Source organism: Brassica napus, chromosome A1 (assembly GCF_020379485.1).
Source record: "Brassica napus cultivar Da-Ae chromosome A1, Da-Ae, whole genome shotgun sequence".
Lineage (NCBI taxonomy): Eukaryota > Viridiplantae > Streptophyta > Magnoliopsida > Brassicales > Brassicaceae > Brassica > Brassica napus.
This window is the reverse complement of record NC_063434.1, coordinates 8,211,476-8,228,046: the sequence shown is the minus strand read 5'-3', so window position 1 is coordinate 8,228,046 and position 16,571 is coordinate 8,211,476. Positions and strand designations below refer to the sequence as shown.

The 16,571-nt window shown below is 36.6% G+C and overlaps 4 protein-coding genes across 4 annotated transcripts; 3 read left to right on the top strand and 1 right to left on the bottom strand.

Annotated features, from left to right (window-relative positions):
- Nucleotides 1-373: 373 nt before the first annotated feature.
- On the top strand, nt 374-1,813 carry LOC125578588 (high-affinity nitrate transporter 3.2-like). Its single transcript, XM_048741764.1, has 2 exons — nt 374-636; nt 1,140-1,813. Exons 1-2 carry the CDS (start codon nt 489-491, stop codon nt 1,622-1,624), a joined length of 633 nt encoding a protein of 210 aa, XP_048597721.1. The 5' UTR covers nt 374-488; the 3' UTR covers nt 1,625-1,813.
- A 694-nt stretch (nt 1,814-2,507) lies between these two features.
- On the top strand, nt 2,508-6,110 carry LOC106374832 (pachytene checkpoint protein 2 homolog). The gene is made up of 14 exons (XM_013814774.3): nt 2,508-2,911; nt 2,988-3,051; nt 3,140-3,246; nt 3,329-3,396; nt 3,485-3,588; nt 3,697-3,801; nt 4,028-4,117; nt 4,221-4,296; nt 4,678-4,747; nt 4,826-4,896; nt 4,993-5,083; nt 5,310-5,437; nt 5,518-5,646; nt 5,736-6,110. The coding sequence occupies exons 1-14, from the start codon at nt 2,692-2,694 to the stop codon at nt 5,874-5,876; spliced, it is 1,464 nt and encodes a 487-aa protein (XP_013670228.2). The 5' UTR covers nt 2,508-2,691; the 3' UTR covers nt 5,877-6,110.
- Nucleotides 6,111-11,845: 5,735 nt separating this feature from the next.
- LOC106442235 lies at nt 11,846-12,497 on the top strand. Its single transcript, XM_013883944.3, has one exon. It carries the CDS (start codon nt 11,984-11,986, stop codon nt 12,395-12,397), a length of 414 nt encoding a protein of 137 aa, XP_013739398.1. The 5' UTR covers nt 11,846-11,983; the 3' UTR covers nt 12,398-12,497.
- A 181-nt stretch (nt 12,498-12,678) lies between these two features.
- LOC106442225 (protein NBR1 homolog) lies at nt 12,679-16,056 on the bottom strand. Its single transcript, XM_013883937.3, has 7 exons — nt 15,805-16,056; nt 14,620-15,488; nt 14,404-14,527; nt 14,045-14,299; nt 13,710-13,859; nt 13,049-13,621; nt 12,679-12,980 (listed from the first exon to the last, which is right to left on the bottom strand). Exons 1-7 carry the CDS (start codon nt 15,832-15,834, stop codon nt 12,873-12,875), a joined length of 2,109 nt encoding a protein of 702 aa, XP_013739391.2. The 5' UTR covers nt 15,835-16,056; the 3' UTR covers nt 12,679-12,872.
- Nucleotides 16,057-16,571: the final 515 nt, after the last annotated feature.

Genomic DNA, 16,571 nt, shown 5'->3' with positions numbered 1-16,571 from the left:
ACTAATTGTGAAATTAATCAGTGTATTAATGAAAAGAATATTTAAAATTTTTAAATAATTTTGTTATTCCTAAAACTAAAATTTAAATTTATAGTTAAAATAGATTTGTTATTAATATCTTTATAATTATTTAGAAATGTTATAAATTAAATAAATTAGTGTAAACAATAAAAAAATTATTTGAATATATGGACTTAGACTTCTAGTATGACTATTTTGTAATAGATAAAAATGGTATTTCTCTAGAGAAGATGGAACACAATACTCCCATTTCTAAGAAATGTTGAAATTTCTAAGGATAAAATTTATCTCTTACAATGTATCTTAAATGAAGTATTGACTTTTCGCATTAATCGTATGATGGTGACGATAAACTTTCAACGATTGAAAAAAACACTTAGACTCTTAAAAAGGCTCATGATCACACGATAACTACAGTATCAAGTCTTCGTTTTAAAATCCCTCTTCTGGAAAAATCAGATTCAACGATGGCCGTCCAAACTTTCCTCTTTGCTTCACTTATTTTCTTCTCATCATCGATAGAATCGAACCATGGAGCTACCGAAGTTAGTCTCTTCACCAACCTTGAAAATTCACTCGAGGTCACGGCTAAACCCACAAGGGTTGGTGTAGTAGGTTTGTAAATTGTCGTTGCCTTTGTCTTATAATTTTAAATTTTGGTTCATAATCTTGCAAATCCACCACTAAACGCTATTCATTAGGGCATCTCCAACCCATACCTATTTTTTTCTCTATAATTCCCACAAAAATAGAGTATTTTTGTAGGAATTATAGAGAAAAAAATAGGTATGGATTAGAGATGATCTTAGTAAAAGTGCCTTGTATGCTATAAGTAATAGAGCTGACTGCAGTGGAATATATTATTTTGAACTAAATAATAATATGATTTTTCTTTATGTTTGTAATTTAACTATGACTGTTAAATCCAGGATAAAGTAGTGGAATTATAGATAATAGTAGATAATCAATAACTGAACCAATGTAAACTTAATTTAGTATTTTACTCATGATCCCGAAAATTTTAATTTTTTTTTATTTCAAACTATACATGTATATACAATTTATGTTTGATCAGCTAAACATCTCAGACTCTCTAATTTGTACATACTTGTCTTTAGTATTGGAAGCTGGAAAAGATATGGTGAGAATTACATGGATGCTGAAGTCATCGGCCAAAGTCAATGACGATGCTTCCTTCAAGACCGTCGAAGTGAAGCTTTGTTATGCACCGATCAGCCAAGTTGATAGACCGTGGCGCAAGACACACAACGAGCTCTCGAGGGACAGAAGCTGCCCTCACAAGATTGTCTCTAAGCCCTATGATAAGATCCCTCAATCACTCAACTGGACCATCGACCGCGAGACCCCCACTGGAACTTACTTCGTACGTGTCTACGGGATTGGTGTAAATGGCCAGGAAGTAGCATACGGACAGAGCTCGGACGCCGAAAAGACGACTAATCTCTTTAGCGTCGAGGGCATTAGTGGTCGTCACACGTCGCTCGACATAGCATCCATATGCTTCAGTGTATTCTCCTTTGGTACTCTGTTAGTCTTCCTTGTCAAGGAGAAGAGGAAGGCCAATCTACAGCAGCGGAAGTGAATTTATTAACTTTGGGGTCTTTGCTAAGTCGAACAAGAAAGTGTTGCGCTATATGAATGATGGTTAGTCCAGAAAGATGTTTGTACTTTCTCATTGTCATGCATGTTTGGTTAAGACTTCATCAACTATACCAATCAAATCGGTTAACTTTAATTTTTTTAAACATCGAAAAATCATTATATTATTCAATTACGCAGTGATTTGGATAAGCAACTCGAAACAGAACAACCATGTAATATAAACCCTTACTAAAAAGACCAGTATTATGGACCAAAAGATCAGTTGTCAAGTTAGGTACTTTAGATACATGACAAAAATTAAAAGCATAAAAACGTGTTGAGAAATTATTGAAACAATGGAGTATTGAAACATGCATTTGATATCCCAAATTATCGATTTAATGTAAAAAAATGAAACCCGAGATGTTGATTTTTGACACCAAAAGGCTAAACATTTTTGTTCCTAACCCATGAGCTGAAATAATTATCTGATTTTTTTCAACAGTTGTATTAGATACTCTCTCTGTTTGTGTCACTTTAACATTTTTTTTTCTGTTACAAAAAAATGTTATTTTAGAATTCCAATGCAATTTTCAGCTTAATATTAATTATAAATACATTGATTTTATAAATAATTTCAGTTATCTCAAATATTATTGGTTGAATATGTGTAATTAATAAGAATTTAAATGTATTTCAATCATTTTCTTAATCTGTGTGAAAAATGTCAAAATGATATTTTTTATGAAAGGGATGATTTATTTTATAAATCTGATTAATTAACAAATAAAACTAGCATATAAGATAAAATTTAAAACAATTGGAGAGCTAGCAAAATACCAAGCTAAAAATGTATGTGACAGAATAACTAAAAATGTATGTCATACGATTTAAATTAGTTATTTTTTTTTCAGTTCTGCTAATTACTTTTTTACAATTTCTCTAAATTTTCAGTGCATTGCGAAACAAAAAGAGTCCAGTAAAAAAGAAAAGAAATGAAAAGGTGCAGTGGGAGTCCCGCCCATTCCCAAATCTGAAAAAAATTGAAAACAATCTCCAGAACACGCCATGAGCACTCCCATGGAGATTGCCGAGCAAAACCCTATGCTCGACGCTACGATTCATCCTCCTCACGACGCTTCCATGGACCTCTCTCACCAAATTAGCACTCAACCAACGATTATCGCCGAGCAATTAAACGTTGCAGAGCCACTCGCTGCAACCGATCCTCCTCCTCCTCCTCCTCCAGCTCCCACTCCCCTCCACGATAACAAGTTCCTCGTCTCTGGTACACACGATTCTCCTTCCTTGCGTTTAGCTGCTCGATTCGATTTCAATGACTATCCTCATTTGTGTGTTTCTAGTGGAGGTCTGCTTAAAGCCATCAAGCACGGCTCGTCTCGAGGACGTCCAGAGAGCTGTAGAACGGTTTGTGATAATATACATTTCCTCGTTTTGCCTTCACCGTGTTTCCTTTTTCGATAATGGGGATAGTTTGTGTGTGTTTTGGGTTTAGGATGCTGGAAAATAGGAGCATGAGTTATGTAGATGGCCTTGTTCTCATACCTCCACACGACTTGTTCCTCGTCGAAAATGTGCAACGTATATGTATTTGTGATACAGGTAATTGTAGATTCTAATCACCTATAGAGAAAAAATGCAAAAAAAGGTTTGTTACTGATGTTTTTGCTCTCTGTATCTATAGAGGAATGGGTGAAGAATAATGATGTGCTCTTGTTCTGGCAAGTTAAGCCTGTTGTCCATGCCTTTCAGGTATATATGCAAAAGTTGAATAAGGCATTGACCTTTGTTTTCTCTTGCTGCTTATCTTGTACCTGACTTGTTTTTAATTTACATTCAGTTAACTGAGGAAGGACCGTGTGAGGAACTGGGCCCTGATGGACAACCTTCTAGCTTTAATGAATGGATTCTACCTGCTAAGGAGTTTGATGGCTTATGGGAAAGGTGTGTGTAGGAGTATGGTGCTTGACTTGGTTATAAACCAGTAATGGGTCTGAAACAATTTATTCAGTGGTCGGGATCTTTTGTTTTGTTTTGTTTTGTTTTGTGTAGCTTGATCTATGAATCTGGACTTAAGCAACGGTTACTACGTTATGCCGCAAGTGCTTTGCTGTTCACGCAGAAGGGTGTAAATCCAAATCTCGTTTCATGGAACAGGTAAGAGACATTGGTATCGTTTTTCAGTATATGTTATATCTGATTTTATTCTACACTAGGCATGAACATGAGATTTTTATGAAAAACTTCAGATAACTGAGATCCTTAGCGAGCTGAATTTCCTTTATCCTGTTTTGTTTGTTCTTTACTGTCTAGATCTGATGTTTTATCTTTCTGTTCCCCGTTTAACACTGAAGTATTTACGATTCATTGAAAATTTCTGCAGGATTGTTCTTTTGCACGGACCACCAGGGACTGGCAAAACATCTCTTTGCAAAGCATTGGCTCAAAAGCTTTCAATTCGGTGCAACTCCAGGTCCTCTTCTAGACTAAATTATTCTCTGTCAGAAGTATCTATATCGACTGTATTATCTAGATTATCTTTCTATTTTGACTTTGATTTATGCTTCCTTTGTCAGATATCCACATTGCCAATTGATTGAAGTCAATGCTCACTCTCTATTTAGTAAATGGTTCTCTGAAAGTGGCAAGCTGGTATGATACATAATTGTTCTTTTTTTAATTCTCGTCTTAGTTTTCCCCCTTTAGCATGCATTTTAGACAGTAGGTTGGCTTTGTACACATGGATTATTGGACTTCAATCAGAATTGTGGATACCTTGTAGTTAGTTCAACTCAACTTAAATAAGTAACCACTTACAGCTTACAGCTGCTCTTCCGAGGAAATTTACCTAATCTTATCTACTTATTGATCAAGGACACTGAATTTTAGTACTCAATCTACTTTATCTACTGACCATAGCTAGTGGATTTCTGTCATGTCATAGTAGACTGACTTGGGAATTGTTTCATGTCGAGTGGACAAATTTTATTGGAATTCTGTTATTCTCGCTATGCTTACTAACTCACAATGTAGGTTGCCAAGCTTTTCCAAAAAATCCAAGAGATGGTGGAGGAAGATAACAATCTAGTATTTGTTTTGATCGGTGAGTTATGATTTTGTCCTACCTTTTAATATATTAGGCTTGTTTCTCCTGTTAGGTCTAAGATTGTTCCGCCTGCAGATGAAGTTGAAAGTCTGGCTGCTGCACGGAAAGCTGCATTGTCTGGTTCAGAACCTTCAGATTCTATACGGGTAGTCCAACTAGATTTTGCACTTCATGTACACCTATAATTAGCGAAGGAAGCAATTCTTATTCCCAAAGACCAAATCTCACTATGTTTGTAACAGGTTGTGAATGCACTACTTACACAAATGGACAAACTGAAATCAGCACCGAATGTGATAATCCTTACAACGTCAAATATAACTACTGCTATTGGTAAGCTGTTGGTTCGATCTTGATCATGTCCTTAACCTCGTGACTTCTTTTTTTCTATCATATATCCCTTATTCCTGTGCATGATAATCATCATTGAGTTCGCAATGGAAATATGACTTCGCCTGGCTACTAATCTTAATGTTTTACATTCTCATTTCTTGGTCTCTGAAACTGTTTTCCCCATTCAGGTTTTGTAAGATTTCACACATGAATATTCTTGTTGCAGATGTTGCTTTCGTGGATCGAGCTGACATAAAAGCTTATGTTGGCCCTCCAACTCTTCATGTTCGTTACGAAATATTGAGGTCTTGTGTTGAGGAATTAATAAGCAAAGGGATCATATCAAGTTTCCAGGTACAATACAAGCTCGCTCATACCTTTTCTGTTAATCCCACTGAAGGAGGAGCAAATATATCTTACAATTCTTGGTATAGGGCTGTGATGGACTCTCTATTCCAAGCTTTTCAAGTTTGAAAGAAAAGGTGAATGCAAATGAGCTTCATGATACAGATACTGTTCCCTTGTTCTGTAAACAGTTGATAGAAGCTGCAGAATCGTGTGAGGTTAGACTTTGGGAAGCCTTTTGTACTGATTGTAGAGAAGTGACAAAAAGCTTAGAATATTATGAATTTGGATCAACTTATTGATGCAGGGTTTAAGTGGGAGATCACTGAGGAAGCTTCCGTTTTTAGCACACGCAGCACTTGCAGATCCACACAGTCGTGATGCAAGTAATTTCTTGTGTGCAATGATAGAGACAGCAAAGAGAGAGAAGTCTGAACATCCAGAATGACCCATTTTTGTGTGAAGTCATATTTGATTATAACAATGGAGAATGTTATAATATTTGATTATAACTTTTTTTTTTCTTTGAAGTTGTCCCAAGTTGGCTTCTCATAGTTAGAGATAATGTAGTATATTGTTTTGTCAAAGTCATCTGAAAAACTAAAAGGCTAGGAAAAAAACAATGTTGTTATAATATAGATGATTATCCAAAAGACACATGTCTCACTTCAACACCATCTTATCATAAGCATGTGTTTTTATGTTTGTAGAGAAGAGATGATTAAGCATTATATTTTATACTATAAAAGGATGTGTATGTGCTGAGAAATAAAGTAATCAGTTTGATACAACATCTCTCTCGTATTACACACACATGAACCTCTCTCCTACTCATTTCTCTCTCACTCTTACATTCCATCTCATCTCTCTTTTATTTCTATAAAAGATAATATATAATATCAAATATAAAATCATCTCCCACCTTTTATTATACAACACGTTATCAGCACGAAGCTCTGACCAACTGAGATTTATCAATCCGAAAGTTCTTAAACCAGCCGAGGTAATGTTTAAATTTATGTGTTTCAATATATTTAATTTATTTAAATTTTATTATTGTTTCGGAGTGAGAGGCTGGACCTTCTCCGTCTATTTTCTGGGATGATAGGCGATGCCTTTCCCGACTGATCGTTATGGTAGGCTATGCCTTCACGATAAGAGAAACACGTGGTAGGCTTTGCCTCCGTGAATTGAAAAAAAAAAATTTACGTGAAAGGTTTTACCTCCGTAAATAAAAAGAAAAGGTCAAAAATGGTAGACTAAGTCTCCTCGGACCTTGAAATAAGTAAAAGTCAAAATGGTAGACCATGTCTCCTCGAACTTTGGAAAATGATCAATATGGTAGTCTATGACTCCTCAGATCATGTGGTAGGCTGAGCCTCCCGATTTTATTTATGCTATTTAAATTTATGCAATTTAATTTATGCATTTATTTTATGCCTTTAATTTCTGCGTTTAAATTCTCGTCTTTATTATATTATTATTCTATGAATACGGTTATCATGTCAAATTTGACAAAGCTCAAAATAGATGCCCTTGATATTACGAGAAATAATTATAAGACTTGGGCAGTGGGTGCAAATATGCACCTGAGAAAAAATGAGCTTTGAGAAATCATCGATAAATTGAAACAATATCGGATGAGAAAAGAATAAAGCCATGATAATTTACACCACTTCAATGATGGTTCATAAGATAAGGTGTATCATGAGAAAAGATCTAAAAGATCTTTGAATAATTAAATCCTTGAAAGAAAGGATTCAATAAATAGTTGGAGTTGATGAAAGCCCTCCTTGAAAACTGAAAAAAAAAGGAAAACGAAATCATGATACTAAACCATCAAGTCAGTCCTATTAGAAAAGGACGAGGGTGTAGATGCGGTTGAAACCCCCTATCGTGGTCGTGGAAGTGGAAGAATATTTCGTCCATGCGAAATAATTAGAACTTTCACGAAAATAAAAGTGGTCGGGTGATAAAAGGCAAACATAAAAAGTTTGCTATAGATACGGCTAGAAAGAAAATTGGGTACGTAGTTGTCGTACGCCAAATATTTAGCCGATCTATATTGAGAATCAAAAAGAAAAAGAGAAAGGAAGTATATTAAACTTCGTCTCTTATGAACCCGAACCATCTTTCATAGTTTGAATACTCATCTTGATGTGATAGACTTTCTGGGTGAACCAGAGACTATCGGTGATATAATGATTATCTTCCTGATGAAGATTTTGAGATTCAGGATGGAGATAGAAATAATTAGCAGATATTTGGTCATCGTCAATGACTAAGGTAACAAATATTTCTTTTCTCTCAAAATAAATAAGTATAGTATCTAGTAATATAAAAATTACTATTGGCTCTAGAGGAGCTTATGATGAAAAGACATGCATAAGAAAAAGATCGCAAAATTATAAATGAGTGGAAAACTTAGAGTTTACTGATATATAGCCATCTCCAATAATGTAATCAACATTATTGTGAAATGTTGAAAAACCAGAAGTTTTTTCACATATAGCATGTCAAGAAAATAAAGAAAACCATCATGGCGATGAATCATCAAACAAGTTCATAATATGTGATTTCTATAAACAGACCCCAAATTAAGATCTCACTCTAAAGGATTTGAAACATAATTCATCCCAAATGGGAAAACTGAATATGTTATTGGTTCTAGAGTGGGATTCAGTACGAGATTTTAGACATGGAGTGTCATCATCTCGAGGGGGAGAATTAAAGAATCCTAGTGAGTGGAACATTGAGAAATTATGTTCGCACTTGAAAAAGAACTTGATAAAGTAAATTCAAGTAAGATGATCCCCATGATCGGGTGTAAACATGCAGTTGTGCATGTAATAAAGACATATACAATCCAGAGGGATAAAGTATATGGATACTTACAAATATGCTCGCAAGTTTGCTAGAAGCATATGATAAGCTGATGGAATGAGATATGTGAAATGGATTACAATGAAAAGTAGGATAATCCATTTCCAAAATGCCTGCCAGACATTTTGATGAATTAATGAAATCTCATATTCCAGCTGAAAATGCTCCAATAAAAAAAAAATAGTATCCTAAACGGATGATATATGAGTCTATGGCACGCTAGAGACGTGATAGACCACTTTGGTTCCAAAGAGTCCTCGAAAAGGAGCAAAAATATAAATAGAGGATGAATCTCATGATAAGACCGTTGATATGGTTAATATAATAGTCAGGTACCTGGGTAAATCATCGATGATGATAAAGAGATCTCGATTAACCATATCAGTACGGATAAAAAGATGGAACCAAAGAGAAAATAGATTGTCGACAATAAATAAATGAAAAAGCGCTATAAAAATAAAGATTATGAATCTACCTCTATGTGTGAGGGTAGAGTGAATTGATTAGCCATCAATTCGATATAAAGCTCGTTAGAAAAACGAGAGATTTTTAGACCAAAAGTCCAAGGTATAGTTCTCCAGAGAATGAAATGAAAGATGACCTTAAGGTATGAAAAACGGTTTGTTCCGAGGTCACTGGAGAAAATTTAAAATAGATGCAATATATTGAAATGTCTGGCAGGACAAAAATAACTTGAGTTGCATCTTGATGTTTAGTAGTCCCTGGAGAGTTAAAGATACTCTCGGGAATATATAAAACTCTGAAAGAGTTAGAACAAGCCGTATATAAGGTATCTTGAACCAGTAACTGGTGATATGTTTATGGCACGATTTGCCAATTGTCATTTTAATGAGAATGAATTCCAGCGTTAGGGGGAGGAATTTGAGAAATTCCTAAATAAATTACATGGTGTACACATTCATTGTTGCAATTTGGTCCCCCTACATATCAAAGAGAGCTGGAAGTTCAAAAAATTGTGCGCTTGCATAATTTGACAAACCAGTTACCAAATGTGTTCACAGATACGAGATGATATACCCGCTGAAAATATTCCATCAAGAGTTGATATTCCTAAAGAACAAACTGATGGAAATAAAATGAACCTAGGGTTCAGTTAAAGAGGGGGAGACTAGCGGGTTTTAGAGATAAAAAAAATCCCCGAAAGAAATTGGTTGAGAAAAGTTGCAAAGTTCCTGAAGAACTTGATAGTAAAAAAAATGTCTGAAAGAAGACATAAGTGGAAAGGTTCAAAGAGAACCTGATGCTAAAAGATGTCTGAAAGAAGACATAAATGGTAAGGTTTCAGAAGAACCTGATATTATAAGATGTCTGAAAGAAGGCAAAAGTGGAAAGGTTCCAGAAGAACATGATACTGAAAAATTTCTAAAAGAAGGCATAAATGTAAAGGTTCAAGATGAACCAAATAAAGATGATCCAGATGACGAAAAGGGAACAGAAAAGTATGAGATTTCCATCAACTACACCCTTGATAAAAAAGTTATAAGATAAAAGAGGTTGATGGAATGTTCTTCTTTTCTGTGTCCAAAGAGATCGATCATAAAAGTGATGATCCCGATCCAAGGTTCATTTGTTAAAAAGACACGATTGAGAAGAGTGGCAGAAGGCCATTCAAATTGAATTATTCTCCCTAAATAAAAAGAATGTCTTTGGACCTATAGTCATAACGCTTGAGAATATAAATCATGTTGGGTATAAGTGGGTATTCGTGAGAAAAGTAACACGATATAAAACCTGATTAGTTGCCCAAAGATTTTCTCAGAGACTGGGAATTGATTTTGAGAAAACGTATTCCCCGGTAATGGATGCAATTACGTTTAGATTTTTAATGAGCCTAACGGCGTCTAAAAATCTTAAGATGCATCTCATGAACGTTGTGACTTCATATTTGTATGGATCGTTGGATAACGATATATATATGAAACTCCCTGAGGGATTGAAAATGCAAGGAGCATTGAAAGAAAAATCCAGGGAGATTTGTTTGGTCAAGTTACATCGATCACTATAAGGATTAAAGCAATCAGGACGCATGTGGTACAATCGCTTAAGTGAATATATCTTGAAAAAGGGATATGTTAATAATGCGATATGTCCATGCGTTTTTATAAAGAAATCGTCATCTGGCTTTGTGATCATTGCTGTATATGTAGATGACCTGAACATAATTGGAACTCAAAAGGAGGTTGATGATGCTCGAACTCATATGAAAGAGGAGTTCGAAATGAAAGATCTCGGCAAGACAAAGTTTTATCTTGGGCTCCAGATAGAGCATCTCCGAGAAAGAATAATTGTGCATCAATCAAATCATACGAAAAGGGTATTGAAACGCTTTTGTATGAATAAAGCGACTCCTTTGAGTACTCCAATAGTAAATAGATCTCTCGATGTTAAAAGAGATGTTATTTTAAAAGATCCAGGTAAGATCTTATATAAATAAGTACTTTAGAGATGCTAATGGTAATAAAGCATTTGTGAGCTTATATGTCTTGCAAATTGTATTTGATAAAATATAGTTTTAGACACTAATGTCTTTGCAAGATACAGCTCATTTCATATTTATGGAAATTAGAATGGCGTCGAGAACATGTCAGTTCTCTCCAAGGTACGTATTGATTCAGGATTGGTTTACCTCGAAACCCCGAGTTTGGTATGGTTTTGCAGATACATGCTATTTATAAAGTCGAACGTAAACCGGATATGGTTTTTACAATTGGTGGAACCGCGATCTCTTGGCGGTCCCAGAAACAAAATCTGGTTGCGACATCTTCGAATCATGCAAAGACTATTGCGCTTCACGAAGCATGTCGAGAATGTGTGTGCCTTCGGTTAATGAGTCACCACATACAAGAATCAAACAGAATAGTCAACAAGAAAAAGCCGACGAAAATATTTGAAGACAACTCGGCTTGTGTTGCTCAACTAAAAGAAGGCTACATCAAAAGCGATAGAACAAAGCACATTCCTACAAGATTTTTCTCGTACATTACGGAGCTCGAGAAAAACAAAGAGCATTTACATGACCTATGATAAGAAAGCTAGGTCCACTATTTTCAGGGGAAGATTACGGACAATGTACTCTTTTTTCCTTGTCATGGTTTTTGTCCCAATGGATTTTTCCATGACTAGGTTTTTAACGAGGCACTACGTAATATAAAATGGATAATCAAGAGGGAGTGTTATAATATAGATGATTATCCAAAAGACACATGTCTCACTTCAACACCATCTTGTCATAAGCATGTGTCTTTATGTCTGTAGAGAAGAGATGATTAAGCATTATATTTTATACTATAAAAGGATGTGTATGTGCTGAGAAATAAAGTAATCAGTTTGATACAACATCTCTCTCGTATTACACACACATGAACCTCTCTCCTACTCATTTCTCTCTCACTCTTACATTCCATCTCATCTCTCTTTTATTTTTATAAAAGATAATATATAATACCAAATATAAAATCATCTCCCACCTTTTATTATATAACAAATGTATTGAAAAAATTAAAAAGAAATAAATGGAAAAGGATGAGACGGACAGAAGTTAGCAGATTCGGACAAGAAACATAAGGCTGCCATTTAAAGCTGACATAAAATTGGGTCCATAATAATAGCTTAGAGCCCCAAAAGTCCCCTCCCAAATGGAGAAGGAAACAGATGAGGAAGAAACGAGAGGCTAAAGATGAAAACGAAGAAGAGAAGAAGAGAGTGGAGCTGATGAAAGCAGCAGCACAGGCTTGGCTCAGCCACTCCCAAACCTCTAAAAGCACAGTTTTGGAGTTCGAAGCGCGGAGAAAGCATGCTTTTGTCAAAGGTAAACCTTCACGTTTCAAAATGGAGGCCTTGTCCAGTACAAAGAAGCATCACCATCATCATCCTTCGTTCTTGGATTGGGAGTATGGACAGTCCTTGTGGGATCCGTACGAGATTCTTTCTGTATCTAAGAAACTGGAACGGGCACTCACTTTGGAAGAGCATACTTTCTCTGCGGATAAGGCCATCAAGAAGAAAAATAGGGACAGCAGAAATAGCCTTAGGAGTTTGTTTAATCGTTCGTCCAGGAGATTTTAAACAAAGTCAAGATGCAATTACTTACTCCTTCAAACTTGTAAACGTAGAAAAGAAAGTGAATTCCATATTGATTATCTTCAATTTACTCATTTGGTTGCCAGCAGTTTTTTCATAAAGATAAAGTCGTGCAGGTGAATGAATCACTACGTTCAGGAATAATATAAATTGCATGTAAGAATCAAAAGCAAAAATGTAATCAACTGGACATGGAGGAGAGGGCGGTCAAGTGAATGAAATCGATAACAAAGACACGGTTGCATTCAAAATAAGAAGATTGATGATAGCATAAATAAAGTCTTATACTTATTTAAGATTAGTAGTAACATCATATCATCCACATCCAACACGAAAGAAAGAAGCAAAGGAACACACCAAAGTTCGAAACCACACTACATCATCATCAGGTTTTTATTATTTATAAAACATAACCTTTGTCCTGATATAGATAAAAGTTCTCCCAGAATCGAACGCCACACTAAGCCTCCTTCTCCTTCTCCCCAGTGAGAAGATCCATCACCACGCCTTTAATGCTTCCATTGTTCTTCTTCAGCAGCCTCTTGTTCGTCAGATCATCACAGAACCCCTGCAGAAATTATCACATTGTCAAACATCCCTCTCAATCTGGTTTTCCAATCTTCAATTCACACTTACCATTTCCTGAAGCTCCTCTAGGATAGGATCCCACTCGTTAACTCCACAGAGAGCGTCAACAGACTGCTCCAAGTTGTACTCGTTGTCCCTCAGGATTTCCTTGTTCAGATCAATCTCTTTGAAACCCATCTCCTCCAGCTCCTTGAGCATGGTTATCTCGACGTCATTCTTCTCAATATCCTCTTGTAGAGGAACGGGGATGTTCTTTGCAGATGAGGAACCGCCACCCAAGGCCTCAACAGTAGTAGGCATATTTGGGAACTCGATTATGTTGAATGATGACGAAGATGAAGATGGAGTAAGAGTGTTAGGCACAACAGTGTTAGGAACAACAGGCTCAACTTCACCAACCACCAGGTCATCTTTCATCGGAATGTTTGATCCCGAAGAAGCTTCTGGTTCAACATCAGCACCTTTCACTATCCCAGGGTTAACACTGGGGCTACCAGGCTGAGCTGGAACATGATTCACATTGATCCCTGAAAATTCTCTTGCGAAATTTTCTTCAGGAGAGGCATTCAAGTTCAGTCCATGAAACTCGTTCACAACAGAGCCCTTCAAGGATGCATCAACCTGACCACGCAACCAGCAAAAAAAAAAAAATCAGATGATTGAGAAAAACAAAATTCCAGGAAAATGGCAGCAGAGATCTAGCCAGTACATGTATCAACACCCAAACACGTTGCCCAAACTTGGCACCATTAGAGGAAGCCATCCTCCAATAAGATATGTATCGGCCAGGTGACTCTGGTGCAACAAATTCAACTTTCACGTCAAGCTCACTGTTGATAGGCACACCCTCCACTGGAATCTGCTGACACCAATAAAAAATTAGTGTTGTATATATATATAAAGAAACTATTGCCACTTTCTGTAGAGAAGAAGCTAACTCAAGCCACTAAGAGCAACTTCAAACATCATGATTGATCTGTAAGTGGAACTTCAGGGTAGGTATCAAGCAAAATAAATGGCAAAACTAAGGATATAGTTTCTAACCTGTAAATCAACTGACAAAGAGCTGCTGAATCTGTCCCCACCGATCCAAACGATCTGCGTGCCATGTGGCCACACCAGCGAACCATTGTTCCTCATTTTCCAGATCTTGGTGAATGGGGCAGATGGAGCAACAACGGTTCCATCAAGTACATTGACATCAAGGACAAAGCGACTGTCTAGCTTAGGCCGAGTACACCTGAAATGTAAACCTCCGTGGTGTGGTCGCGGCACATGTCCCAACCAAGGATTTGAAAACTATATGAAAGAAAGGAAGAAACGTAAGATCTCCATATAGCTGTAAATACAGAAAGAAAAGGTATAGAAGAAAAGGAAACTTAAACACAGAAAAAGAGTAATACTGGGGTAGGAAGTCCTCTGAAGGGATGTAGCTGTTGAGCTGAGACGGGCTTATCCATTCTTGTATAATCCCCTTCATTGCCCATCACGGAAAAACAGATGGTGCAAAGATCATAGTCTTCTTTGCTGCAAAATATTCACCAGAGAAACAAGTAAGCATAATAAACTCGAAAGATGTATCTGCAGTTTCTACATTTGCAAGTAAGAGATCTCCTTACACTTTAGACTTGAATCTAGGCCCAGTTATTGGAAGAACTCCACATCCATCACAACGGATACCCTTATGGAAGACACCCAGTGAGTTCCAGTAATCACCATTGTTGGTCTTTTTGGAGTGACATACACGACGGGCATGCCTGTTGAGATTCGTTGGATTTGGATTTGGAGTGGAATCAATCACGGTACTGCCACTGAAGGGACACTCGTTGAAACTAGCACCAAGTCCAGAGGAGGTTGAATCAGCAACAGGTTTTTTTCCAGCTTGGGTCTTCTTAGATACATCCTTCTTTTCACCAGCGGAAGGAACTTCCCTGCTCAAAGAAGGCCCTGACGAGCCAGGCTTAGTAACAGGAGAGCAAGGACTACTTTCCTGAGGACTTGAGAGCTTCCCTAGCTTGTTGATGCAATCAAACAGCTCACCAACCACAGGGCTCGAAGACGCGGCCTTAGATGTAAGGTCAATATACACCTTGGAAATGGTATCACGCATGGGGTTCGGCACAGCCATCATAACATCATTGAAACCCTTCTGGATCTTAGAAACCGGGTCCTGGCTATCAGGCATAACCGAGGCTGACGAACTCCCACTGCTCTCTGGAGCAACAGAGTTAGCAGGCACACCAACGTTCGACTGCACAGTAATCTTCAAGAACTTAAGACGCTGATTCGTGACATCGAAGAGGTCGTTGTCATCAACAAGGGCCACCACATCCCCATCTTCATCAGAGTAAGTGAGAGAGAACTCAGCATCCAGAGGGAGGTTAAACAAAGCAGCGATCTTTCCCCTAAGAGAAGCCATGTCAAGATCAAGCTGTCCATTAGCTTTGAAAGGCACCCTGAAGCGCCTAAGCACACCTCCATAACTCACCTGCAATGAACACAAAGCTCACTTAAGATGAATCAAACAACATGCAAATAAACAAATTAAAAGAACAAAACAAGCTTAGGGATCACGATTACGCACCATATCTGAGAAAAAAAATATGAATTTGGGTAAAATAAATACATTTTTTAAATATTTCTTAGGGTTTGTGCTTCTAGAAGATAATAGATAATCGATCCATAGGTAAATTCAGACCGATTACAAGCAACAATAAATCTGGTAAACCTAGAACAACAACATAGACACGATCGGCCAACAAAAACTACAAAACTGAGGATTCACAAATGAAAATGATTCGAACCTTGACGACGAGTGCAGTGGTAGAATCCATCGTTCACGGATTAGGATTGGGAAACAAAAAGGAAAGCGAGAATGGGAATCAGGGGGGGAAGATGTGATTATGATTATGATCCTTTAAAGCGAAGAAGAAGCGTACCCGTTATCCGCTTTATATTGTGAACTACCCAGAAATATAGACGGTCGCGTTTTTATTTATATCGGAGACGAGACGATTGTTTTCTTTATTTTTATTTAATTAAAACCTAATTATGGTTTTATTATCTTATCCAACAAGATATTGACTTTTCTTCCTGTTATTGGCTTTTTCACCAAGACAACCCAAAACCAACACCGCTAAGTAAAGCCCAAGAAAAGAATCTATGCAATAAAGGTGTGTGTGACATTATGAGAAAAATCAAAGGGATTACCTAACTAGATATTGTTGTATTTAATGATTTCATATTTAATTGGCTTTCCCAACAACATTGTGATATTTAATAGAATTTTCATTACTAAAAACGTACTCCTTCAAAATACACATATGGAATTTGATTTTTTATTGGCTTTTTGAGGTGAAACAATGGTATATGTGATGTTTGTTGGTTCCTCATTAAACCCAATAATATAAGTCTTCCTTGATCAATCTTACTTCCAATGTTTTTTGCTTTGTTTTTCTTGATTGTATTATTGTTTGTCTTTTTACGGTTAACTATCTTATTCCCTTTTATTTAAGTTAGTTTGTTGGAATAAGTATTTGCTCCGGCTTCGGCAGGGTTCTATAACTTTACC

What these genes read in the sequence shown, in the direction of transcription:
- LOC125578588 (XM_048741764.1), top strand. Translation starts at nt 489, where the DNA reads ATGGCCGTCCAAACTTTCCTCTTTGCTTCACTTATTTTCTTCTCATCA. An exon ending in CACAAGGGTTGGTGTAGTAG is followed by an intron (nt 637 to 1,139) that starts GTTTGTAAATTG and finishes ACTTGTCTTTAG; the next exon opens with TATTGGAAGCTGGAAAAGAT.
- LOC106374832 (XM_013814774.3), top strand. Translation starts at nt 2,692, where the DNA reads ATGAGCACTCCCATGGAGATTGCCGAGCAAAACCCTATGCTCGACGCT. An exon ending in CTGTTGTCCATGCCTTTCAG is followed by an intron (nt 3,397 to 3,484) that starts GTATATATGCAA and finishes ATTTACATTCAG; the next exon opens with TTAACTGAGGAAGGACCGTG. An exon ending in AATCTCGTTTCATGGAACAG is followed by an intron (nt 3,802 to 4,027) that starts GTAAGAGACATT and finishes AAATTTCTGCAG; the next exon opens with GATTGTTCTTTTGCACGGAC.
- LOC106442235 (XM_013883944.3), top strand. Translation starts at nt 11,984, where the DNA reads ATGAGGAAGAAACGAGAGGCTAAAGATGAAAACGAAGAAGAGAAGAAG.
- LOC106442225 (XM_013883937.3), bottom strand. Translation starts at nt 15,834, where the DNA reads ATGGATTCTACCACTGCACTCGTCGTCAAG. An exon ending in CCTAGATTCAAGTCTAAAGT is followed by an intron (nt 14,528 to 14,619) that starts GTAAGGAGATCT and finishes AATATTTTGCAG; the next exon opens with CAAAGAAGACTATGATCTTT. An exon ending in CTTTGTCAGTTGATTTACAG is followed by an intron (nt 13,860 to 14,044) that starts GTTAGAAACTAT and finishes TGGTGTCAGCAG; the next exon opens with ATTCCAGTGGAGGGTGTGCC.